This window comes from Lutra lutra, chromosome 8, assembly GCF_902655055.1.
Source record: "Lutra lutra chromosome 8, mLutLut1.2, whole genome shotgun sequence".
NCBI lineage: Eukaryota > Metazoa > Chordata > Mammalia > Carnivora > Mustelidae > Lutra > Lutra lutra.
The window spans coordinates 53,278,372-53,299,297 of record NC_062285.1 but is presented as its reverse complement, the minus strand read 5'-3'; the positions used below and the strand labels follow the sequence as shown (position 1 = coordinate 53,299,297).

Below are 20,926 nucleotides of genomic sequence, written 5' to 3'. Positions count from 1 at the left end.
TCATTTTTTTCTAGAAAGCAGTACTTTATGAAGCAAGTTTCTGAAAGCTTGTTTTACTTGCTGATTCCTCAGGGTATAAATAGAAGGGTTCAACATGGGAGCAATTGAGGAGTTGAGAATAGCTACTCCTTTGGTCAGTGATGCTCTTTCTCTTGCTGAAGGCTTGACATACATGAATATATAGCTCCCATAAGAGATGGAAATGACAATCAATTGAGAGGAGCACGTGGAGAAAGCCTTTTTCCTCTGACTAGAAGATGGGATTCTCAGGATGGTGCTAAGGATGCACAGGTAGGAGACAATCACTAATGCCAAAGTGAACAGCAGAGTGACAAAAGCAGAGTAAAAACCAATCATCTCCAAAAGCCATGTATCTGAGCACGAGAGTTGTAAGATGGGGAAATAGTCACAAGAGAAATGATCAATTACATTGGAAGCACAGAAATCTAGCTGGAGGATGAGCATGAGTGGTGGGAAAATGGTAAGAAATCCTCCTAGCCAGGACCCAAAGACAAGCAGGGTACAGACTTTTTTGCTCATGATGGTGGTGTAATGAAGAGCCTTGCAGATGGCAATATAATGATCAAAAGACATGGCAGTGAGAAGAAAAAGTTCAGAAACACCCATGAAGATGAAGAAAAATAGTTGAGCTAAACAATTCTTATAGGAAATGGTCTTGATATTCATCATGATTGCCCCCAAAAATCTGGGGAGAGAGACACTGGTGAGTGTAATTTCTAAGAAGTAGAAATTCTGCAGGACGTAATACATAGGAGTTTTGAGATGACAGTCTATCAAGGTGAGGATGATGATGGTTAGGTTTCCAGTGACTCTTAATGCATAAGCCATAAATAAAAAGATAAAGATTACAACCTGAAGCTGTGGGTCATGTGAGATGCCCACGAGTATAAACTCTGTAATCACTGTAGGGTTTCTCGTGCTGCTTTTTATTTTCTTTAAGCAAAATCTACTGTTGGAAAACAAGACAAAAAGAAAGAGTATTTGAATAGTAAAGGAATTGAGGATTTAAAAATTTTAATGTTCATATTATTAGCTGCAATGAAATGAAGCAATGGAACTTTTTTCCTGTGTGCAGTTTTGCAATATCCACTCAGTCTGTTAAAGTACATGTATTTTACACATCCTCTCTTGAAAAGGAAAACCATATTCATAGGTCTATGTTAAAAGTCCCCTCATGAGTGACTTTACATAACACCTGTACCTGTAAGCAAACTGTCTATATATGCAACATATTTCTTTTTTTTTAAGATTTTATTTGTTTATTTGACAGACAGAGATCTCAAGTAGGCAGAGAGAGAGATAGGAGGAAGCAGGTTCTCTGCTGAGCAGAGAGCCCTATGTGGGGCTCCATCTCAGGACTCTGGAATCATGACGCTAGCTGAAGGCCGAGGCTTTAACCCACTGAGCCACTCAGGTGCCCCAATGCAACATATTTCTTAATTTTTATTTCTTAATTTTTATTTTATTTGATTCCAGTGTTGGTAACACACACTGTTATATTCAATTCACTTGTACAATATAGTGATTCAACAATTGCATACATCACCCAGTGCTCATCAGGACCCTTGTACTCCTTCCTTAATCCCCATCCCCTATTTCTCTGTTTCCCCCACCCATCTCCCCTCTGGTAATCATGTTTGTTCTCTACAGTTAAGAGTGTCTTCATTCCATAAAGCAGGAAAGAACATCCAGTGGGAAGAAAGAGAGTCTCTCCAACAAATTGTGGTGTAAACTGGCCAGCTACATGCAGAAGAATGAAAATATACCACTCTCTTACACCATCCGCAATACTAAACTCAAAATGGATTAAAGATCTAAATGTGAGACCTGAAAGCATAAAAATCCTAGCAGAGGGCACAGGCAGTAATCTCTCTGAAATTGGCCACAGTAACATTTTTCTAGATATGTCTCCAGAGGCAAAGGAAATTAATTCCTGCAATACTAGTTATCACATCTGTAATTTAGCTATTGAAGCATTGTTTTCCAGTTTCCTAGATTGTGTGTTCTTAGGACTGAAATACCTAATTCTGAGTTTTAACTTTGATGCCACTTAGAAACTTCATCTTCTGATTTTGGTGGAAGCTGATGTCTCTGTTATAATTCCTGAGCTTAATAAGAACACGATTATTGTTATTCTTAACATATATACTTTTTAAATGTGACCAGAAGAAATAAATGTATTTCCTGTCTTAGTAATATGAGACTAGAATTGCCTTGGCTGTAAATGAGAGTAAAATTCTTTATTTGTGTGAAAGAACAGAAGCCAGAAATATCATTTAATACATAAAAGAAGTCATATAAATAACATAGTTTTCACAACATAGTGATCCATTCATATCATCTTCAAGTTCTTTATTTAAATTAACAATTGAGGAGGGGGAGACAAGATGGCTGGGAAGAGGAGGCACCCTTTCAACTTGTACCCTAAAGTGAGCTGATTACCTTCCAAAGAACTCTGATCACCCACAAAATCAGCCTGAGGTCAGAATTATACACGTCTGGATCTCTACAGGAGCATAAGTCGCCAGTGGGCAGGTAAAGGGGAGTGGGAATGTCGGACTGATATCGGAAGATAAACAAAAGGGGGAGGGAGCCACCAGAGGCGACCCATTGGAAAGTAATATCCCAGTGCGAGAGTGCCCTGCGTCTGGGGACCAGCATTAACTTGGAGTCTGGTAGAAAGCACTCAAAAAGAGCAAAGGATTGCGGGGGGGGGGGGGGTAAATTGTGGGAATTGTCTATGTTGTGGGAATCGGGGCAGCTAGGGACAGGGGCTTAAGTCCCCCAGACCCAGGACAGCCACCCCTGGCACAGAACCAGAAAGAGTGTAGCGGACAAACCAGGTCTTGGTCCCTGAGCCACCAGCGTGCCTGAGAGCACCTGGGGTCCGGCTCCCGTGAGGGGCTGGGAGCCTCGCCAGCTGGCAGAAGCACAGCCTTTTTGCAGTCCCCACACGAGTGCTGTGCCATGCTATCAGAGTCCGAGTCATGCCCCTCGCCCTCCCCTGAGAGAGGTGCGCACAGGCACCAGCCCGGTGCTCTCAGACCCGGAAAGATCAGGCACTCCCAGCCCGGGCCAGCAGGAAAATCTCAGTGTGCGATCACTGCTTGGAACCTCTCTGGCAGTCTGTAGCTGCCCAGACAGCCACCGCTGCTGTGGTTTTGGGTACAAGCAAAAAATCCTGCAACCTACAAAAACCATCAAAAGCGGTCAAGGCGAGAGAGAGAGAAAAAAAAAAAAAAAGTGAACAAACATAAAAACCTCCAGAGAACAAAAGCCTGAAAAAAACAGTTTCCTCAGAGCCCACCCCCTTGAGGGGGGCAGGAGGACTTAACTCAGAGAACATCATTGAATGAAAACCCACGTGGCAGGCCCCTCCCCCAGAAAAGCAACCAGAAAAGAAAAAAAAAAAAAAAGAGAGAGAGCGAGAGAGCAACCACCACTACTTCATAGGACAATTTTTATTTTTAATTTGTTCCCACTATTCTGGGTCATTTTTTTTATATAGCTAATTTTTAACATATTTATCATCACAGTGAGATGTCCAGTACATCAAATTCCATAATAACATTCTAACCTGAACTTTTTGATACATACACCTGTGTTTTTCTTTTGCATTTCTATTTTTTAAATTTCTTTTTTTTAATTTTAGTTTAGTATAGTTTATTCCTTTTTTACTTTTATTTTCAAATATTCATATAGAGTTAAACATCAAGGTAATCCCCTTTCCCCAATCAATGCTACCCCTATAGGTAAACCAATTTTTAATCCCCCTTTATCTTAGGAAAGTTGAGTCCTTTAACAAAGATATCAAGATACATCCAGGAAGAATCAAAATAAACTTCCTCGCCCACACTGAGAATTTATAACCACTCTCCCATCTCTTTCTTCCACCATTGTTTCTGTGTTTTTGTGTTTGTCCTGCTAGTATATAAATTTTACACTTGGGGTTCTTTTTGACGAGGTTCTTCCTTTATTTGCATATATACATATTACAAATATATATATATAATTTTTTTTCTCTTGTCATATACTTTTTTTTAAAAGATTTTATTTATTTATTTGACAGAGAGAGATCACAAGTAGACAGAGAGGCAGGCAGAGAGAGAGAGAGAGAGAGGGAAGCAGGCTCCCTGTTGAGCAGAGAGCCCGATGCGGGACTCGATCCCAGGACCCTGAGATCATGACCTGAGCTGAAGGCAGCGGCTTAACCCACTGAGCCACCCAGGCGCCCATCTTGTCATATACTTTTATCAGTCTTTTTGTTTGTCTGTTTTTATTTGTATACTTCGTAAATCTAACCTTGGGGCCCATTTGAGCTGAACCTTCTCTTTTATCTTCCCTTTCTTTCCTGTCTCTTTCTCTCTCTTTTTTTCTTTTTCTTTTCTTTTTTCTCTCATTTGGGTGGGGAATCCTGATTGCTCAGAAGCATTCCAGGGTGCACCTTGACTGCACCACGGTCAATACATCCAGCTACATCTGTTCAGCCATCCCTCACCAAAATGACTAGGAGAAGGAATGCCCAACAGAAGAAAAATACAGAGTATGGGCCTTCTGCAACAGAGCTAATGGCTATCAACATAGACAATATGTCAGAAAGAGAATTTAGGCTAACAATTATCCAGGCAATAGCTAGGTTGGAGGAAGCCATGGATGACCAAATGGAATTATTAGGGCCGAACTGAAAGCAACCAGAGTTGATGTTCACAATGTTAGGGCAAAGCTGAAAGCTACCAGGGATGAGGTTCACAATGCTCTCAATGAGTTCCAATCTAATCTGAATTCTCTCAAAGCTAGGGTAACTGAGACAGAAGATAGAATTAGTGATCTGGAGGACAAACAGATAGAGAGAAAGGATCAGGAGGAAGCCTGGAACAAACAGTTTAGAAGCCACAAAAACAGAATCAGGGAAATAAATGATGCCATGAAATGTTCCAACGTCAGAATTATTGGAATCCCTGAAGGGGAGGAGAAAGAAAGAACTCTAGAAGATACAGTGGAACAAGTTCTTCATGAAAATTTTCCCAATCTCATGAATGGAACCAGCGTTCATGTACTAGAGGCCGAAGAGTCTCCACCCAAGATTATAGATTCCAGAAAAACATCAAGGCACCTGATAATCAAATTGAGGAATCATAATTGTAGATATAATCTCTTGAAAGCCGCTAGGACAAAGAGGCTCCTTACTTACAGAGGAAAGCCCATCAGAATAACGTCAGACCTGTCCACAGAGACCTGGCAAGCCAGAAAGGGCAGGCAAGATATATTTGGGCAATAAATGAGAAGAACATGCAGCCAAGAATACTTTATTCAGCAAGACTGACATTCAAAATGGATGGAGAGATAAAGAGTTTCCAAGACCAGAAAGGCTTAAAAGAGTATGCAACCACTAAGCCAACACTACAGGAAATATTAAGGGGGGTTCTATAAAAGAGGAAATTTCCTAAGAATAGCATTGAACAGAAATATAGAGACAATCTACAGAAAGAAAGACTTCAAAGGTAACACGATGTCAATAAAAACGTATCTATCAATAATCACTCTCAATGTGAATGGCCTAAATGCACCTATAAAACAGCACAGGGTTGCAGATTGGATAAAACGACAGGACCCATCCATATGTTGTCTACAAGAGACCCATTTGGAACCTAAAGATACACCCAGACTGAAAGTGAAGGGATGGAGAAGCATCTTTCATGCCAATGGGCCTCAAAAGAAGGCCGGGGTAGCGATTATCATATCAGACAAATTAGATTTTAAACTAAAGACTGTAGTCAGAGATACAGAAGGATACTACATCATTCTTAAAGGGACTATCCACCAAGATGATATAACAATTGTAAATATCTATGCCCCCAATATGGGAGCAGCCAATTACATAAGAAAACTGTTAATCAAGATTAAGAGTCATATTGATATGAATACATTAATAGTAAGAGATCTTAACACGCCTCTCTCAGAAACAGACAGATCATCGAAGCAGAAAATCAATAAAGAAACAAGAGCATTGAATGACACATTGGACCAGATGGACCTCATAGATATATACAGAACATTCCACCCTAAAACAACAGAATAGTCATTCTTCTCAAGCGCACATGGAACCTTCTCAAGAATAGACCACATACTGGATCACAAATTAGGACTCAACCGATACCAAAAGATTGAGATCATTCCCTGCTTATTCTTAGATCACAATGCTTTGAAACTGGAGCTCAATCACAAGAAAAAGTTCGGAAGGAACTCAAACACCTGGAAGCTAAAGACCACCTTGCTTAAGAATGCTTGGATCAACCAGGAGATCAAAGAAGAACTGAAACAATTCATGGGAACCAATGAGAATGAAGACACTTCGGTCCAAAACCTATGGGATACAGCAAAGGCGGTCCTAAGGGGGAAATACATAGCCATCCAAGCCTCCCTCAAAAAAAGTGAAAAATCCAGAACACACCAGATGTCTCTACACCTTAAAGAACTGGAGAATCAACAACAAATCAAACCAACTCCACACACAAGAAGGGAAATAATCAAGATTAGAACTGATATCAATGAGGTAGAAACCAGAGATACAGTAAAACATATCAATAAAACTAGAAGCTGGTTTTTTGAAAGAATCAATAAGATCGATAAACCATTGGCCACACTAATCCAAAAGAAAAGAGAGAAAGCCCAAATTCATAAAATTATGAATGAAAAGGGAGAGATCACAACTAACACCAATGAAGTAGAAACAGTCATCATAAGTTATTATCAACAGTTATATGCCAATAAGCTAAGCAACCTAGATGAAATGGATGCATTCCTGGAAAACTATAAACTCCCAAAATTGAACCGTGAAGAAATCAACAACCTGAATACACCGATATCTAGTAACGAGATTGAAGCACTGATCAAAAACCTCCCAAAAAACAAGACCCCAGGACCTGATGGATTCCCTGGGGAATTCTAACAAACTTTCAAAGAAGAAATAACACCTATTCTCCTGAAGCTGTTTAAAAAAATTGAAGCAGAAGGAAAACTTCCAGACTCTTTCTATGAAGCCAGCATTACCCTGATCCCCAAACCAGGCAAAGACCCTACCAAAAAGGAGAATTTCAGACCAATATCACAGGTGAATATGGATGCTAAGATTCTCAACAAGATCCTAGGAAACAGGATCCAACAGCACATTAAAAAGATTATCCACCATGACCAGGTGGGATTCATTCCGGGGCTACAAGGATGGTTCAACATTCGCAAATCAATCAATGTGATAGAACAAATTAATAAGAGAAGAGAGAAGAACCACATGGTCCTCTCAATTGATGTAGAAAAAGCATTTGACATAATCCAGCATCCATTCCTGATTAAAATGCTTCAAAGTATAGGGATAGAGGGAACATTCCTGAACTTCATAAAATCTGTGAAAGTCCCACAGCAAATATCATCCTCAATGGGAAAAAGCTTGCAGCCTTCCCGTTGAGATCTGGAACACGACAAGGATGCCCACTCTCACCACTCTTGTTCAACATAGTATTAGAAGTCCTAGCAACAGCAATCAGACAACAAAGAGGAAATAAAAGGTATCCAAATTGGCAATGAAGAAGTCAAACTCTCTCTTCACATGATTCTTTATATGGAAAACCCAAAAGACTCCACCCCCAAAGTACTAGAACTCATACAACAATTCAGCAACTTGGCAGGATTCAAAGTCAATGTATAGAAATCAGTGGCTTTCTTATACACTAACAATGAAAATACAGAAAGGGATATTAAAGAATTGATTCCATTTACTATAGCACCAAGAACCATAAGATACCTGGGAATAAACCTAACTAAGAGGTAAACGGTCTGTACTCGAAAAACTACAGAACACTCATGAAAGAAATTGAAGAAGCACAAAAAGATGGAAGACCATTCCATGCTCTTGGATTGGAAGAATAAACATTGTTAAAATGTCTATACTGCCTAGAGCAATCTATACTTTTAATGCCATTCTGATCAAAATTCCACTGGTATTTTTCAAAGAGCTGGAGCAAATAATCCAAAAATTTGTATGGAATCAGAAGAGACCCTGAATCACTAAGGAAATGTTGAAAAACAAAAATAAAACTGGCGGCATCACGTTACCTGATTTCAAGCTTTACTACAAAGCTGTGATCACCAAGACAGCATGGTACTGGCATAAAAACAGACACATAGACCAGTGGAACAGAGTAGAGAGCCCAGATATGGACCCTCAACTCTATGGTCAAATAATCTTCGACAAAACAGGAAAAAATATACAGTGGAAAAAAGACAGTCTCTTCAATAAATGGTGCTGGGAAAACTGGACAGCTATATGTAGAAGAACGAAACTTGACCATTCTCTTACACTGTACACAAAAATAAACTGAAAATGGATAAAAGACTTCAACGTGAGACAGGAATCCATCAGAATCCTAGAAGAGAATATAGGCAGTAACCTCTTCGATATCAGCCACAGCAACTTCTTTCAAGATATGTTTCCAAAGGCAAAGGAAACAAAAGCGAAAATGAACTTTTGGGATTTCATCAGGATCAAAAGCTTCTGCACAGCAAAGGAAACAGTCAACAAAACAAAGAGGCAACCCACGCAATGGGAGAAGATATTTGCAAATGACAATAGAGACAAAAGGTTAATATCCAGGATCTATAAAGAACTCCTCAAACTCAACACACACAAAACAGACAATCATATAAAAAATGGGCAGAAGATATGAACAGACACTTCTCCAATGAAGACATACAAATGGCTATCAGACACATGAAAAAATGTTCATCATCACTAGCCATCAGGGAGATTCAAATTAAAAACACATTGGGATACCACCTTACACCACTCAGAATGGCCAAAATTAGCAAGACAGGAAACAACATGTGTTGGAGGGGATGTGGAGAAAGGGGAACCCTCTTACACTGTTGGTGGGAATGCAAGTTGGTGTAGCCACTTTGGAGAACAGTGTGGAGATTCCTCAAGAAATTAAAAATAGAGCTTCCCTATGACCCTGCCATTTCACTACTGGGTATTTACTCCAAAGATACAGATGTAGTGAAAAGAAGGGCCATCTGTACCCCAATGTTTATAGCAGCAATGGCCACAGTCGCCAAACTGTGGAAAGAACCAAGATGCCCTTCAACGGACAAATGGATAAGGAAGATTAATGGTCCATATACACTATGGAGTATTATGCCTCCATCAGAAAGCGTGAATACCTAACTTTTGTAGCAACATGGACGGGACTGGAAGAGATGATACTGAGTGAAATAAGTCAAGCAGAGAGAGTCAATTATCATATGGTTTCACTTATTTGTGGAGCCTAACAAATAGTATGGAGGACAAGGGGAGTTAGAGAGGAGAAGGGAGTTGAGGGAAATTGGAAGGGGAGGTGAACCATGAAGGACTATGGACTCTGATAAACAATCTGAGGGTTTTGAAGGGGCGGGGGGTGGGAGGTTGGGGGAACCAGGTGGTGGGTATTGGAGAGGGCACGGATTGCATGGAGCACTGGGTGTGGTGCAAAAACAATGAATACTGTTACCCTGAAAATAAATTAAAAAACTAAAAAAAAATATGAGCCAAAAAAAAATTAAAAATTAAATAAATTAACAATTGACTTCCTTTTGTTTTTCATTTTGAACTATGTTCACTCTGTTTTGTTACTCTCCATATTTGAGGACAAGAGGAGTTCATAAGGGAATTTTTTGATCACAAAATATCTCATTATCTTCTTTCCAGAAGAGTAAATAAGTAGAATTAAAAATTCTCTGTAAAATTTACTTTATAGAAACTATAAATTATTAAAATGTAATCAATATGGGGTACCTGGGTGGCTCAGTCAGTTATACATCTGCCTTCGGCTCAGGCCATGCTCCCAGGGTCCTAGGATCTAGTCTGGCATCTGGCTCCCTGCTCAGTTAGGAACCTACTTCTCCCTCTGCCTCCAGCTCCCTCTGCTGTGCTCTCTCTCCTGTCAAATAAATAAATAAAATCCTTAAAAAAATGTAATCTATATGTTGGCTAACTGAACATAGTAAGAAAATTTAAAAAAATTATTAAAAAATAAAGCTCATTTTGTTTCAGTTAAAAAAAACCAGTTAACCAAAATAAGTTTCTATTTTACTAAATTTAATGAATTTGGCTTTGGAGAAATGTTCAATGAAGAAAACTGTAAAGTCTTTTTATGATAAAAAAAAATGTAATCTTGTATGACTTTCATCCATCATGTTCTGTCTTTATTCTTAGAAACCAGCATTTTATCTATGCTATAAGTTCTCAATAATATTTGCTGTATTATATTCTTTCTGTAGGGGATAAGTGTCAAGCTTATATTGTGCCTCTTTTTTTTCTTTTAATATTTCCTGACAATCAATGTTCTCTTTCTTTAGGAATAAACACATTTTTGTTATAAGACACCAGCAAAACTGTCAGATCAAAAGACAGAGACTGCTACCATAGTTTGAAAAATGACTGAAATATTAAATCATAAAATTCGTAATTATAAATATACTAATGTGATAACTTGGGGATCCCTCAATTTATTTCAACAAAATAACCTCTGGAATGGGAGATAAGCACATTCACTGACAAGTATGGGACATACTTACTTTTTGTTATGTCTAATGATTCAAGTCATAAATATAACCCCAGATTTTCTTAATTTACTTAAAATGTGAGAGGCAGGGGTGCCTGAGTGGCAAAGTGGTTGGGTGTCTGCCTTTGGCTCAGGTCATGATCCCAGAGTCCTGGGATTGAGCCCCGCATCAGGCTCCCTGTGTGGTGGGGAAGCCTGCTTCTTCCTCTCCCACTCCCCCTGCTTCTGCTCTCTCTCCTGCTGTGTCTCTCTCTGTCAAATAAATAAAATCTTTTAAAAAAAATGTGAGAGGCAGTGCAATCATAATCTACTTCAGGAGGTTTTTGTCATGAGTTTACCCTTGCCTCTGTCATGTAAAAGCCTCTCACACTGAGAAAATGCAGACTTGATTGTACACAAGCTTTCTATAGCCTCTGCTCTAAGCCAAGGAATTTCTTTTTATCATTTTTATCTTTCCATATTACCATAAACATTGTTCTAACTGAACTCCAAGAAGTACTATTGTAAGCCTGTGAGTTCTTTAAGAGATTTCCAGGGGGCAAAACCCTATGACTGGAAGGTAAGATATTTCATAGCTCCCTGGATAAGATGAAGATTGACTGAATAGTATCCAAATACTAAACAATCTTATTTTCTCTGGTCATTGTATAAATCCCTGAAAGACCAGAGTGAAGAAAGGAAAAGTTGCAAAAAGAGATAAACTCAAGAAGTAAAGTGATGGCATGACTGTATCTTCCTAGAAAGCTAGCAATATAGTGACATAAAAGCAAAAGTGTACTTACGAGCAGCACAATCAGGCTAGTTTCCCTTTGTCTGTACTTAATTTTCCTGATATGCCCATGGAGCTCAGTCTACACTCAGGAGATAGTTTATTCTCAGTTCCTTTGGGAATGGTTAAATATAGGGCTGAGCTACACAGTAGTGGACCCTTCACCAAAAGTAGCAGCCAGACTTTTTTAATTGATACACCTCCACCTGTAAAAAGTAGAATGAATAAGTAAATTATTTTATTTATTTATTTTTGTTGAGTATTTTTGTTACTAACTTTAAAGTGAAAATAGGGCTTTGAAATGAAAATGTCTCAATTACCAAATTCATTGTAAAAAAAAAAAAAAAACCCAAAACAAAAACCAAACCCAAAAAACATTTTCAGACTTTAGTGTTAGTCTATTACCCACCTTCTTCCAAAAACTATTCAGGATTAAATCCTCTGCCAGATCTAAAAGCCTCTTTAGAAATCCTTTATCTTGTCAACTCTCAGCCCTAACCTGCTTACTATATCCACAATCCATGCGACCAGTTCTAGATCTCATTATTCCCTTGAAAATGTCTGATCTGTGCTCAACAAACATACCTCTTCTTTCTTTTTTTGTTATTATTATTTTTTTTAAAACATGAATATAGTTGAATTACATTGTTAAGTTAGTTTCAGGTACACACTTAGTGATTTGACAAGTTTATACATTACGTTATGTTCATGGCAAGTCTAGCTACCATCTGTCCCCTTACACTGGTATTACAGTATCATTGATTGTATCCCTTATGTTGTGTGTTTTACTCCCATGGCTTACTTATTACATAACTGAAAGCCTGATTCTCCCTCTCCCCTTCACCCATTTTACCCAACTGCCAACCCACCTCTCCTCTGACAACCATCAGTTTGTTCTCCATGTTTACATGTTTGGTTCTGCTTTTTGTTATTTGTTTGTTTATTTATTTATTTATTTATTTATTTATTTATTTAAAATATTTTATTTATTTATTTGAGAGAGAGAGAGTGAGAGAGAGCATGAGCAGGGGCAGAGGCAGGGGAGAGGGAGAAACAAACTCCCCACTGAGCAGGGAGTCTCACGTGGGCCTCCATCCCAGGTTCTTCAGATTATGACCTGAGCTGAAGGCAGACACTTAACCGACTGAGCCATCCAGGTGCCCTGTTTATTCATTTTTTTAAAAAGTAGCCACTATGAGGAGAATCATATGGTATTTGTCTTTCTCAGTCTGAGCTATTTCACTTATGATAATACCTTCTACATCCATCCATGTTATTTCAAATGCAGGATCCCACCCTTTTTTATGGCTGTGTATTATTCCATTATATATGTGTGTATATATATACATATATACAGAATATACACACAAAATATATGTATATCACCCTATTTTATATATATGTATATACATACACACAATTGTATATATTATATATAATTACATATATAACTATATATATATATATTATATATATATATATAAAATCATGTCTTCCCTATCCAATCATCTATTGTGTCTATTGACAGATACTTAAGTTGTCCATTTCCTGGCTATTGTAAATGATGTTGCAATAAACATAGAGGTGAGTATATTATTGAAATTAGTGGGTTTTGGGGGGGCTGGTAAATACCCAATAATAAAATCATTAGGTCAAAAATAACTTTTGACCTAAATTCCTTAAATTCTTAATTTTTTGAGGAAACTTCATGTTTCCCACAGTAGGTGTAACAATTTACATGCTCACCAACAGTGCATGTGGGGTCCTTTTTCTCTGCATCTTATCAGCATGTTATTTTTGTCATTTTGACTTCAGCAATTCTAACTGGTATAAGGTAACGTCTCAGTGTGGTTTTGATTTGTATTTCCCTATTGATTCATGATGTTGAGTATCTTTTCATGTGTCTGTTGGCTACTTATATGTCTTTGGGGAAATGTCTGTTCAGGTCTTCTGCCCATTTTTTAAACAGATTGTTTGCTTTTTTGGTGTAGAGTTCATAAGTTCTTTAATGTATTTTGGAATTAAACCCTTATCAGATATATTGTTTGCAAATATTTTCTGTCATTCAGTAGGTAAAGTTATTGTTTTGTTGATGGTTTCATTTTTTGTGTAACAACTTTTTATTTTGCTGCAGTCCCAATAGTTTGTTTTTGTTTTTGTTTCCTTTATCTTAGGGGATATATCTAGAAAATTGTTGTTACAGTCGATGCCAGATAAATTACTGCCTGTGATTTCTTCTAAGATTACTTATGGTTCCAGGTCTCACATTTAGGTTTTTAATCCATTTTGAGTTTATTTTTTTTAGATTTTTTTTTTAATTTGAGTACATGGTATTGGAAAGTGGCCGTTTTCATTCATTTACATGTAACTGTCCAGCACTGCTTATTGAAAATTCTCCACTGTATTTTCCTATCTCCTTTCCATAGATTAATTGACCCTATGATCACAGGTTTATTTCTTGGATCTGTAGTCTGTTGTATTGATCTAATGATCTATGTGTCTACTTTTGTACCATACTGTTTTTATTACTATACCTTTTTAATATATCTTGAAATCTGGGATTGGGATACCTCCAGCTTTGTTCTTTCTCAGGATTGCTTTGGCTATTGGGGTCTTCTGTGGTTCCATACACATTTTATGATTATCTGTTCTTGTGAAAAATGCTATTGGTATTTTGATAGGGATTGCTCACTAAGGTCTCAGGCCACTGGATGCAGATCCTAGTCCAGTCTGGGCTTTTAAGGTAGATGAGAGATAGCAACACTGCAGCTCTTTGGTGTTTTAGAATTACATCTTTTTTTGTTGTTGTTGTTGCCCAAGGACAGAGGAGTCTATTCCCAGTCCCTCAGTACTATCCCTCCCACTTATGTTACCAGTAAAGGGGTGGGGGATCCCTTTATTACTGTGTCTCCCTGTTTATTTTGTGATCTTGCCTTTGTCTTTGTCTTGGTTGCTCAGAAACTGTTCAGTCAGCCCTAGTTGTTCAGGAGGAATTGTACTACTAATAGGCATAATTTGGTGTGGTCTGGGGAGGAGGCATGTTCAGGGTCTTCCCACCACACCATCTTCTCCTATCAAAGAAGCATTTTAAAATCTTCAAAACTCAGAAGAGTATTTGAAACTTTAACTTTTCATTTTTAATTATAAGAGTGAATTGCAGAGAATACCAGAGGAGACTTGTATATAACTTGGCAGTTTCATTGTTAGTTAAGTTTTAGGAAATCAGTTGCTACCAATATCACATCATTAGCTGCAATGCTAAATCCATTTGCATGCATTTCCTTGCATATGTACAAGTACTGCTAGAACATATATGTGAGTACTAAATTCTGATAGATATTTCAAAATTTCCCTCCCACACACAAGAATAAACACCATTGCAAGCCAAGCATCACAGATATTAGAAATCACTTACATATTTTGCAAATGGAAAGATGAAATGAAGCCACAATACACTTACTACTAAAGACAGTCATGTAAAGAGCAGATCACAGAGCCCAGATATTAAGGGTAAAGAGACACAATATATTTGTAAACTTGGAAAAATTAATTAACCTTTCTGAGCATTAATTACTCTACTCATAAAATGAGAAGACTAATAGTCTTAACTCCTAGGATATCCTAAAGATTAAATGAAATAATGAATGAAAGTGCTTACAGACTAGTTAGGACATAGGAAGTTCTTAACAGAAAAATGTTTACTGTTGAAAATTCTTTTAAAAAGATATTATTTATTTATTTGAGAGAAAGAGACAGAGAGGGGCACCTGGGTGGCTCAATCATTAAGCATCTGCCTTCGGCTCAGGTCATGAACCTAGGGTCCTGGGATCGAGCCCCACATAGGGTTCCCTGCTGAGCAAGGAGCCTGCTTCTCCCTCTCCCACTCCCCCTGCTTGTGTTCCCTTTCAATTTGTGTCTCTACTCTGCTTGACTTATTTGTGTCTCTATTAAATAAATAAATAAAAATAAAATCTTAAGGAAAAAAAAAAAAAAGGAAGAGATGGAGATAGCAGGAGAGAGCACCAGCAAGGAGTTGAGAGAGAAACAGACTCTGCTGAAAAGGGAGTCCTAGATGGGGATCTATTCCAGGACCCTGAGATTATGATCTCAGCCAAACTGAGACACTTAGCCAAACTGAGACACTGACTGAGCCACCCAGGCTCACCCAAGGTTGAACATTTTTTGTACCTAATGTAGCTTTAGTGAGTTAAGTACAGGGGTAATCCACATGTTCCTACAGATATGTTTACAAACACATATATTATAATGAAAGTAGATTTTACTTGAACAATTGATCAAACATAGAGCCATTTCAATTAGTTAAGCATGAGGCAATCTCCATATGCTTACACACTTAAGTTTACAGACATTTATATCTTAATGAAAGACATGCTACTTGAAAGAATGAGTATAGGGTGTATAATAAGCACAGGGCTATTCCCATATGTGTCTACACTTAAGTTTACAGACACTTATAGCATAATTAAAGAAGATGCTGCTTGAGAGAAAGATTATAAACAGTGGAGTTTCGATGGCTAAAACACAGCAAAATCCCCATATGCTTCTATACTTAAGTTTATAATCACATTTTTTAAAACTTTTTATTTAAATTCCAGTTAGTTAACATACAGTGCAGTTTTAGTTTCAGGTGTACACTATAGTAACTCAAAACTTCCCTACAACAGCTGGTGCTCATTCCAAGGAGTGTTCCCCTTAATCTGCATTAACTATTTCACCCATTCCCCTACCTACCTCTCCTTTAGTAAAATCAGTTTGTTCTCTAAAGTTTAAGAGTCTCTTTCTTGGTTTGTCTCTCTCTATTTTGTTTACTTTTGCACATTTGCTTTGTTTCTTAAATTCCACTTAGGAGTTGAAATCATATGGTATTTGTCTTTCTCTGACACACTTATTTCAGTTCGCATACTTTACTATACTTTACATACATACATACATACTTTACATACTTTTTTTTTACATACTTTTACATACTTTACTATTTCTCATTCATGAATTGTCTATTCCTATCTCATGTTCACTTTTTGGGGATTATGTCTTACTTAATAGTAGGAGATATTTATGTACTTGGATATAAACCCATGGTGAATTTCTTTTGTTGAATCAAGTTTTCAGAACCTCTCCTTAACTTATTTATGAGTTGCTTCTACTCAAAAAAAAAAAAAGTATCATGAATTCTTGGTGACCTATTCTTCTTAGAGCACCTTTCCACACATTCATGTGCTCACTGTTTCTATGGTTCTGCTGTTACCATTTGCTTCCTAATTCATCCAGAATTTATTCATATGTAAGATATGAATCTGGTTTTTTTTGGTTTTTTTTTTTTGTTTTTTTTTTTTTTTTTGCTTTTTAAAACAAATGGTCAACTTCTCTAATATCATTAGGCTAGGGACAACATGGGAGGTTGGACAGTGAGTCACTTAAAACACCAAAGCCATGGTATCCCCTGCAAATAATGTTTCTAGCTCAGAGAACATGGGTCTGAGAAATTCATACTTCTCATTTTTCAGGAAAAGAAGAAAGGTTTCTTAGTATCCTCAATATAAGTGTCTAATTTCAGCAAGGCCAAAGCACAGTAGTATTTGACTCTTTTCTGCAATTTCACTTCACCCCATCCACCCTCACCTTTTCCATTCCAGAATACCTGTGGTTTTCTTTCCTTATTGTTTTAATAATCTTACTTTTACTTCTCCTTTAGGATGTTCACAGTCACATAAGGTGTTTCCCCTTTGGCACCTCAGTTCACTTCTACTCATTCATCAATGATGCTTTATTTGTTTGTTTGTTTTTATTGAGTATTGCTGACACACAATGTTACATTAGCTTCAGGTGTACAACATTGCAGTTCAGCAAGTCTATACATTCTGCTATGCTCACCATAAGAGTAGTTATCACCTGTAACCATACAACAGGATTACAATAGCATTGACTACATTCCCTCCACTGTACATTTTATTCCTGTGACTTATTTATTCCATAACTAGAAGCCTGTACCTCCCACTCTTCTTCCCCCATTGTGCCCATGGCTCCAACATCTTTCATCTGGCATTTGTGATTTTGTCATCATATGTGTTCTCTGTATTGTTCTCTGTATTGATGGGTCTGTTTCTGCTTTGTTTTCTGGTTTAGTTGTTCGTTTTGCTTTTTGGATTCTACATTTAAGTGAAAGTATATGGTGTTCGTCTTTCTCTATCTGGCATATTTAACTTGGCAGAGTATACTCTGTGTTGCTTGATGCTGTAAATGGCAAGATCTCATTCTTTTTTTTTTTTTATAGCTGAGTAATATCTTATTGTGTGTATATGTATATGTATAGGTATATATATATATATTTTTTCTTTCTCTATTCATCTATAAACATACACTTAGGCTGCTTACATATTTTGAGCATTTTGAATACTGTAAAAATGTGGGGGTGCATATATCTTTTGGAATTAGTGTTTTTATATAATATTTTTATTATTTATAATAGTAAGCAAAATGATTGATGTTTCATAACCTCTGACTTTATATTCATAATTATAAATCACTTACATGAAACCTACAGATACTTTAAAGGAAGACACAACTCAGGCATGATGTAAAGAATGTTTAACAAATAATCTCAGCATTTCCTGTAGCTGTGACATTGATATAAGAAGATAGCAGATTAGAAATTTTAAACTTCACTTTTCTCTTGTTAAATCTTCATAATAACATTAGTTCATATTAATCAGAACTTTGATTTCTTTGTATGAGACAGTACTATAAGGGTCAAATCTTTGAAGGTTTGTATCATTCCAGCTCCTTAGGGAGTAAATGAAGGAGGTCAGCATGGGGTCAACAGAGTTATTGAGAATAGCTACTTCTTTGGTCAATGAAGGCCCTTTTCTCCCTGCTGAGTAAATTAGCATATATGGAAATGGCAATGACAATCAGGTGAGAAATATAAGTGGAATAAAATTTTTTTCTCTCACTGGCATGTGTGATGTATATTAGGACAAAATCACAGTGCTAAAGTAAATAGCGAAGTAACCAAAACTAGGGAAAAACAGATTACTTCTAGGAAACATGTATCTGACAAGATAGTTATACAAGCAAAAGATACGCATAGGCAGTTATCCATGATATTGGATGCTCTCTTCTCCAGCTGGAGCAGAAAAATAACACCTGGAGAAATGGTCAGGAACCTGCCCAGCCATGCATAGAGCACAAACAGGATGTACAGTTTCCTGCTAATGATGGTGGTGTAATGAAGAGGTTTACAAATAGCAACAGAGGGATCAAGGGACATGGCAATTAGAATGGGAAATTCATTCACCTCCATGAAGATAAAGAAAAATTATTGGACGGTACAACTCTTATGAGAAAGGATTTTATGCTTGGTGATGATTGTCCCCAGAAATCTACAAATACATACAGCATACAGTGGTAAATGAGATTTCTAAGATAGAGTAGTTTCAGCTAAGAAACACATAGGGGGCTATAGATGGAAGTCTACCAAGTAATGATAGCCAGGTTGCCAGTGACACATAATATGTATGTGATAAATAAGAAAGGTAAAACCTCAACCAGAAGATCAGGATCATCAGAAAGGCTCAGCAGGACAAGCTCTGACCATTTTATCATTGTTCATTTCTCTCTTTCTCTTTTTTTCTTTTGTAAGGATATGCGACAACATTGATGAGTATAAACATATTGATAATATACAACAATCATAGGGAATTTTAAAACCCCACTGATTGCAATGGATAGATCATCTAGTAGGTAGCAAAGGTTTTGAATGACAGATGGGGCCAAATGGACTTCACAAATATACTCAGAGCATTCCATCCTAAAACATCAGAATACACACTCTTCTTGAGTGCACATGGAACATTCTCCAGAACAGATCATATACTGATTCACAAATCAGGTCTCAGCTGGTGGGATTTATTCTTGGGCTGCAAGGGTGGTTCAACATCCACCTATCAATCAACGTGATATACTACATTAATAAAAGAAAGGACAAGAGCCATATGATCTTCTCAGTAGATGCAGAAAAAGCAGTTGACAAAGTACAGCATTCTTTCTTGATTAAAACTCTTCACAGTATAGGGATAGAGGGAATATACCTCAATATCATAAAAGCCATATACGAAAAGCCCAGGCAAAAATCATTTTCAATGGGGAAAAACTGAGAGATTTTCCCCTAGGGTCAGGAACATGGCAGGGATGTCCACTTTTACCACTGTTGTTAAACATACACTTAGAAGTACTAGCATCAGCAATCAGACAATGAAATGAAATAAAAGACATTCATATTGAAAAGGAGTAAGTCAAACTTTCTCTCTTCACAGATGACATGATACTTTACATGGAAAAGACAAAAGACTCTACCCTCAAATTACTAGAACTCAAACAGGAATTCAGCAAAGTGGCAGGACAGAAAATCAATGCACATAAATCAGTTGTTTTTCTATACACTAACAATGAGATAAGAAAGAGAAATTAAGGAGTTGATCCTATTTACAAACGCACCAAAAATAGTAAGATATCTAGGAATAAACCTAACCAAAGAGGCAAAGTGTCTATATTCACAGATTTATAGAACACTCATGAAAGAAATTGAGGAAGACACAAAGAAAAGGAAAACCACTCTGTTCATGGAATGGAAGAATAACTACTGTTAAAATGTGTATGCTACCTAGAGCAATCTATACGTTCAACACAATCCATGTCAGAATACCATCAGCTTTTTTCACAGAGCTGGAACAAAAAATCCTAAAATTTGTATGGAACCAGAAACGTCCTTGACTAGCCAAAGGAATGTTGAAAAAGAGAACCAAAGCTGGTGACATCACAATTCCAGACTTCAAGTTTTATTACAAATCTGTACTCAGCAACATGGTATGGAACTGGCACAAAAACAGATGCATAGATCAAGGAACAGAATAGAGGACCCAGAACCCCGAATAGAGACCCTCAACTCTATGGTCAACTAATCATTGACAAAGCAGGAAAAAATATGCAGTGGCAAAAACACAGTCTTTTCAACAAATGGTGTTGAGGAAATTGGACAGACATATGCAGAAGAATGAAACTCGACCATTTCCTTACATCACACACAAAAATAGACTGAAAATGGATGAAAGACCTCAATGTGAGTCAGGAATCCATCAAATCCCAGGGGAGAACACAGGCAGCAACCTCTGTGACCTCGGCCACAGCAACTTCTTGTCTTCAAAGGCAGGGGAAACAGGCAAAAATGAACTATTGGGACTTCATCAAGATAAAAAGCTTTTGCACAACAAACGAAACATTCAACAAAACCAAAAGACAAACAACATAATTGAAGAAGATATTTGTAAATGACATATCAGATAAAGGGCTAGTATCCAAAATCTATAAAGAACTTATCAAACTCGACACCCAAAGAACAAATAATCCCATTAAGAAATGGGCAGAAAACATGAACAGACACTTCTCCAAAGAAGACATACAAATGTACAAAAGACACATGAAAAAATGCTCAACATCCCTTGGCATCAGGGAAATAAAAATGAAAACC

The 20,926-nt window shown here is 37.3% G+C and overlaps 1 protein-coding gene across 1 annotated transcript; it reads right to left on the bottom strand.

Moving 5' to 3' along the window:
* Window positions 1-1,803, bottom strand: LOC125106887 (olfactory receptor 6C3-like). The gene is made up of 2 exons (XM_047741483.1): window positions 1,799-1,803; window positions 1-970 (listed from the first exon to the last, which is right to left on the bottom strand). Exons 1-2 carry the CDS (start codon window positions 1,801-1,803, stop codon window positions 1-3), a joined length of 975 nt encoding a protein of 324 aa, XP_047597439.1.
* Between the last annotated feature and the right edge of the window lie 19,123 nt (window positions 1,804-20,926).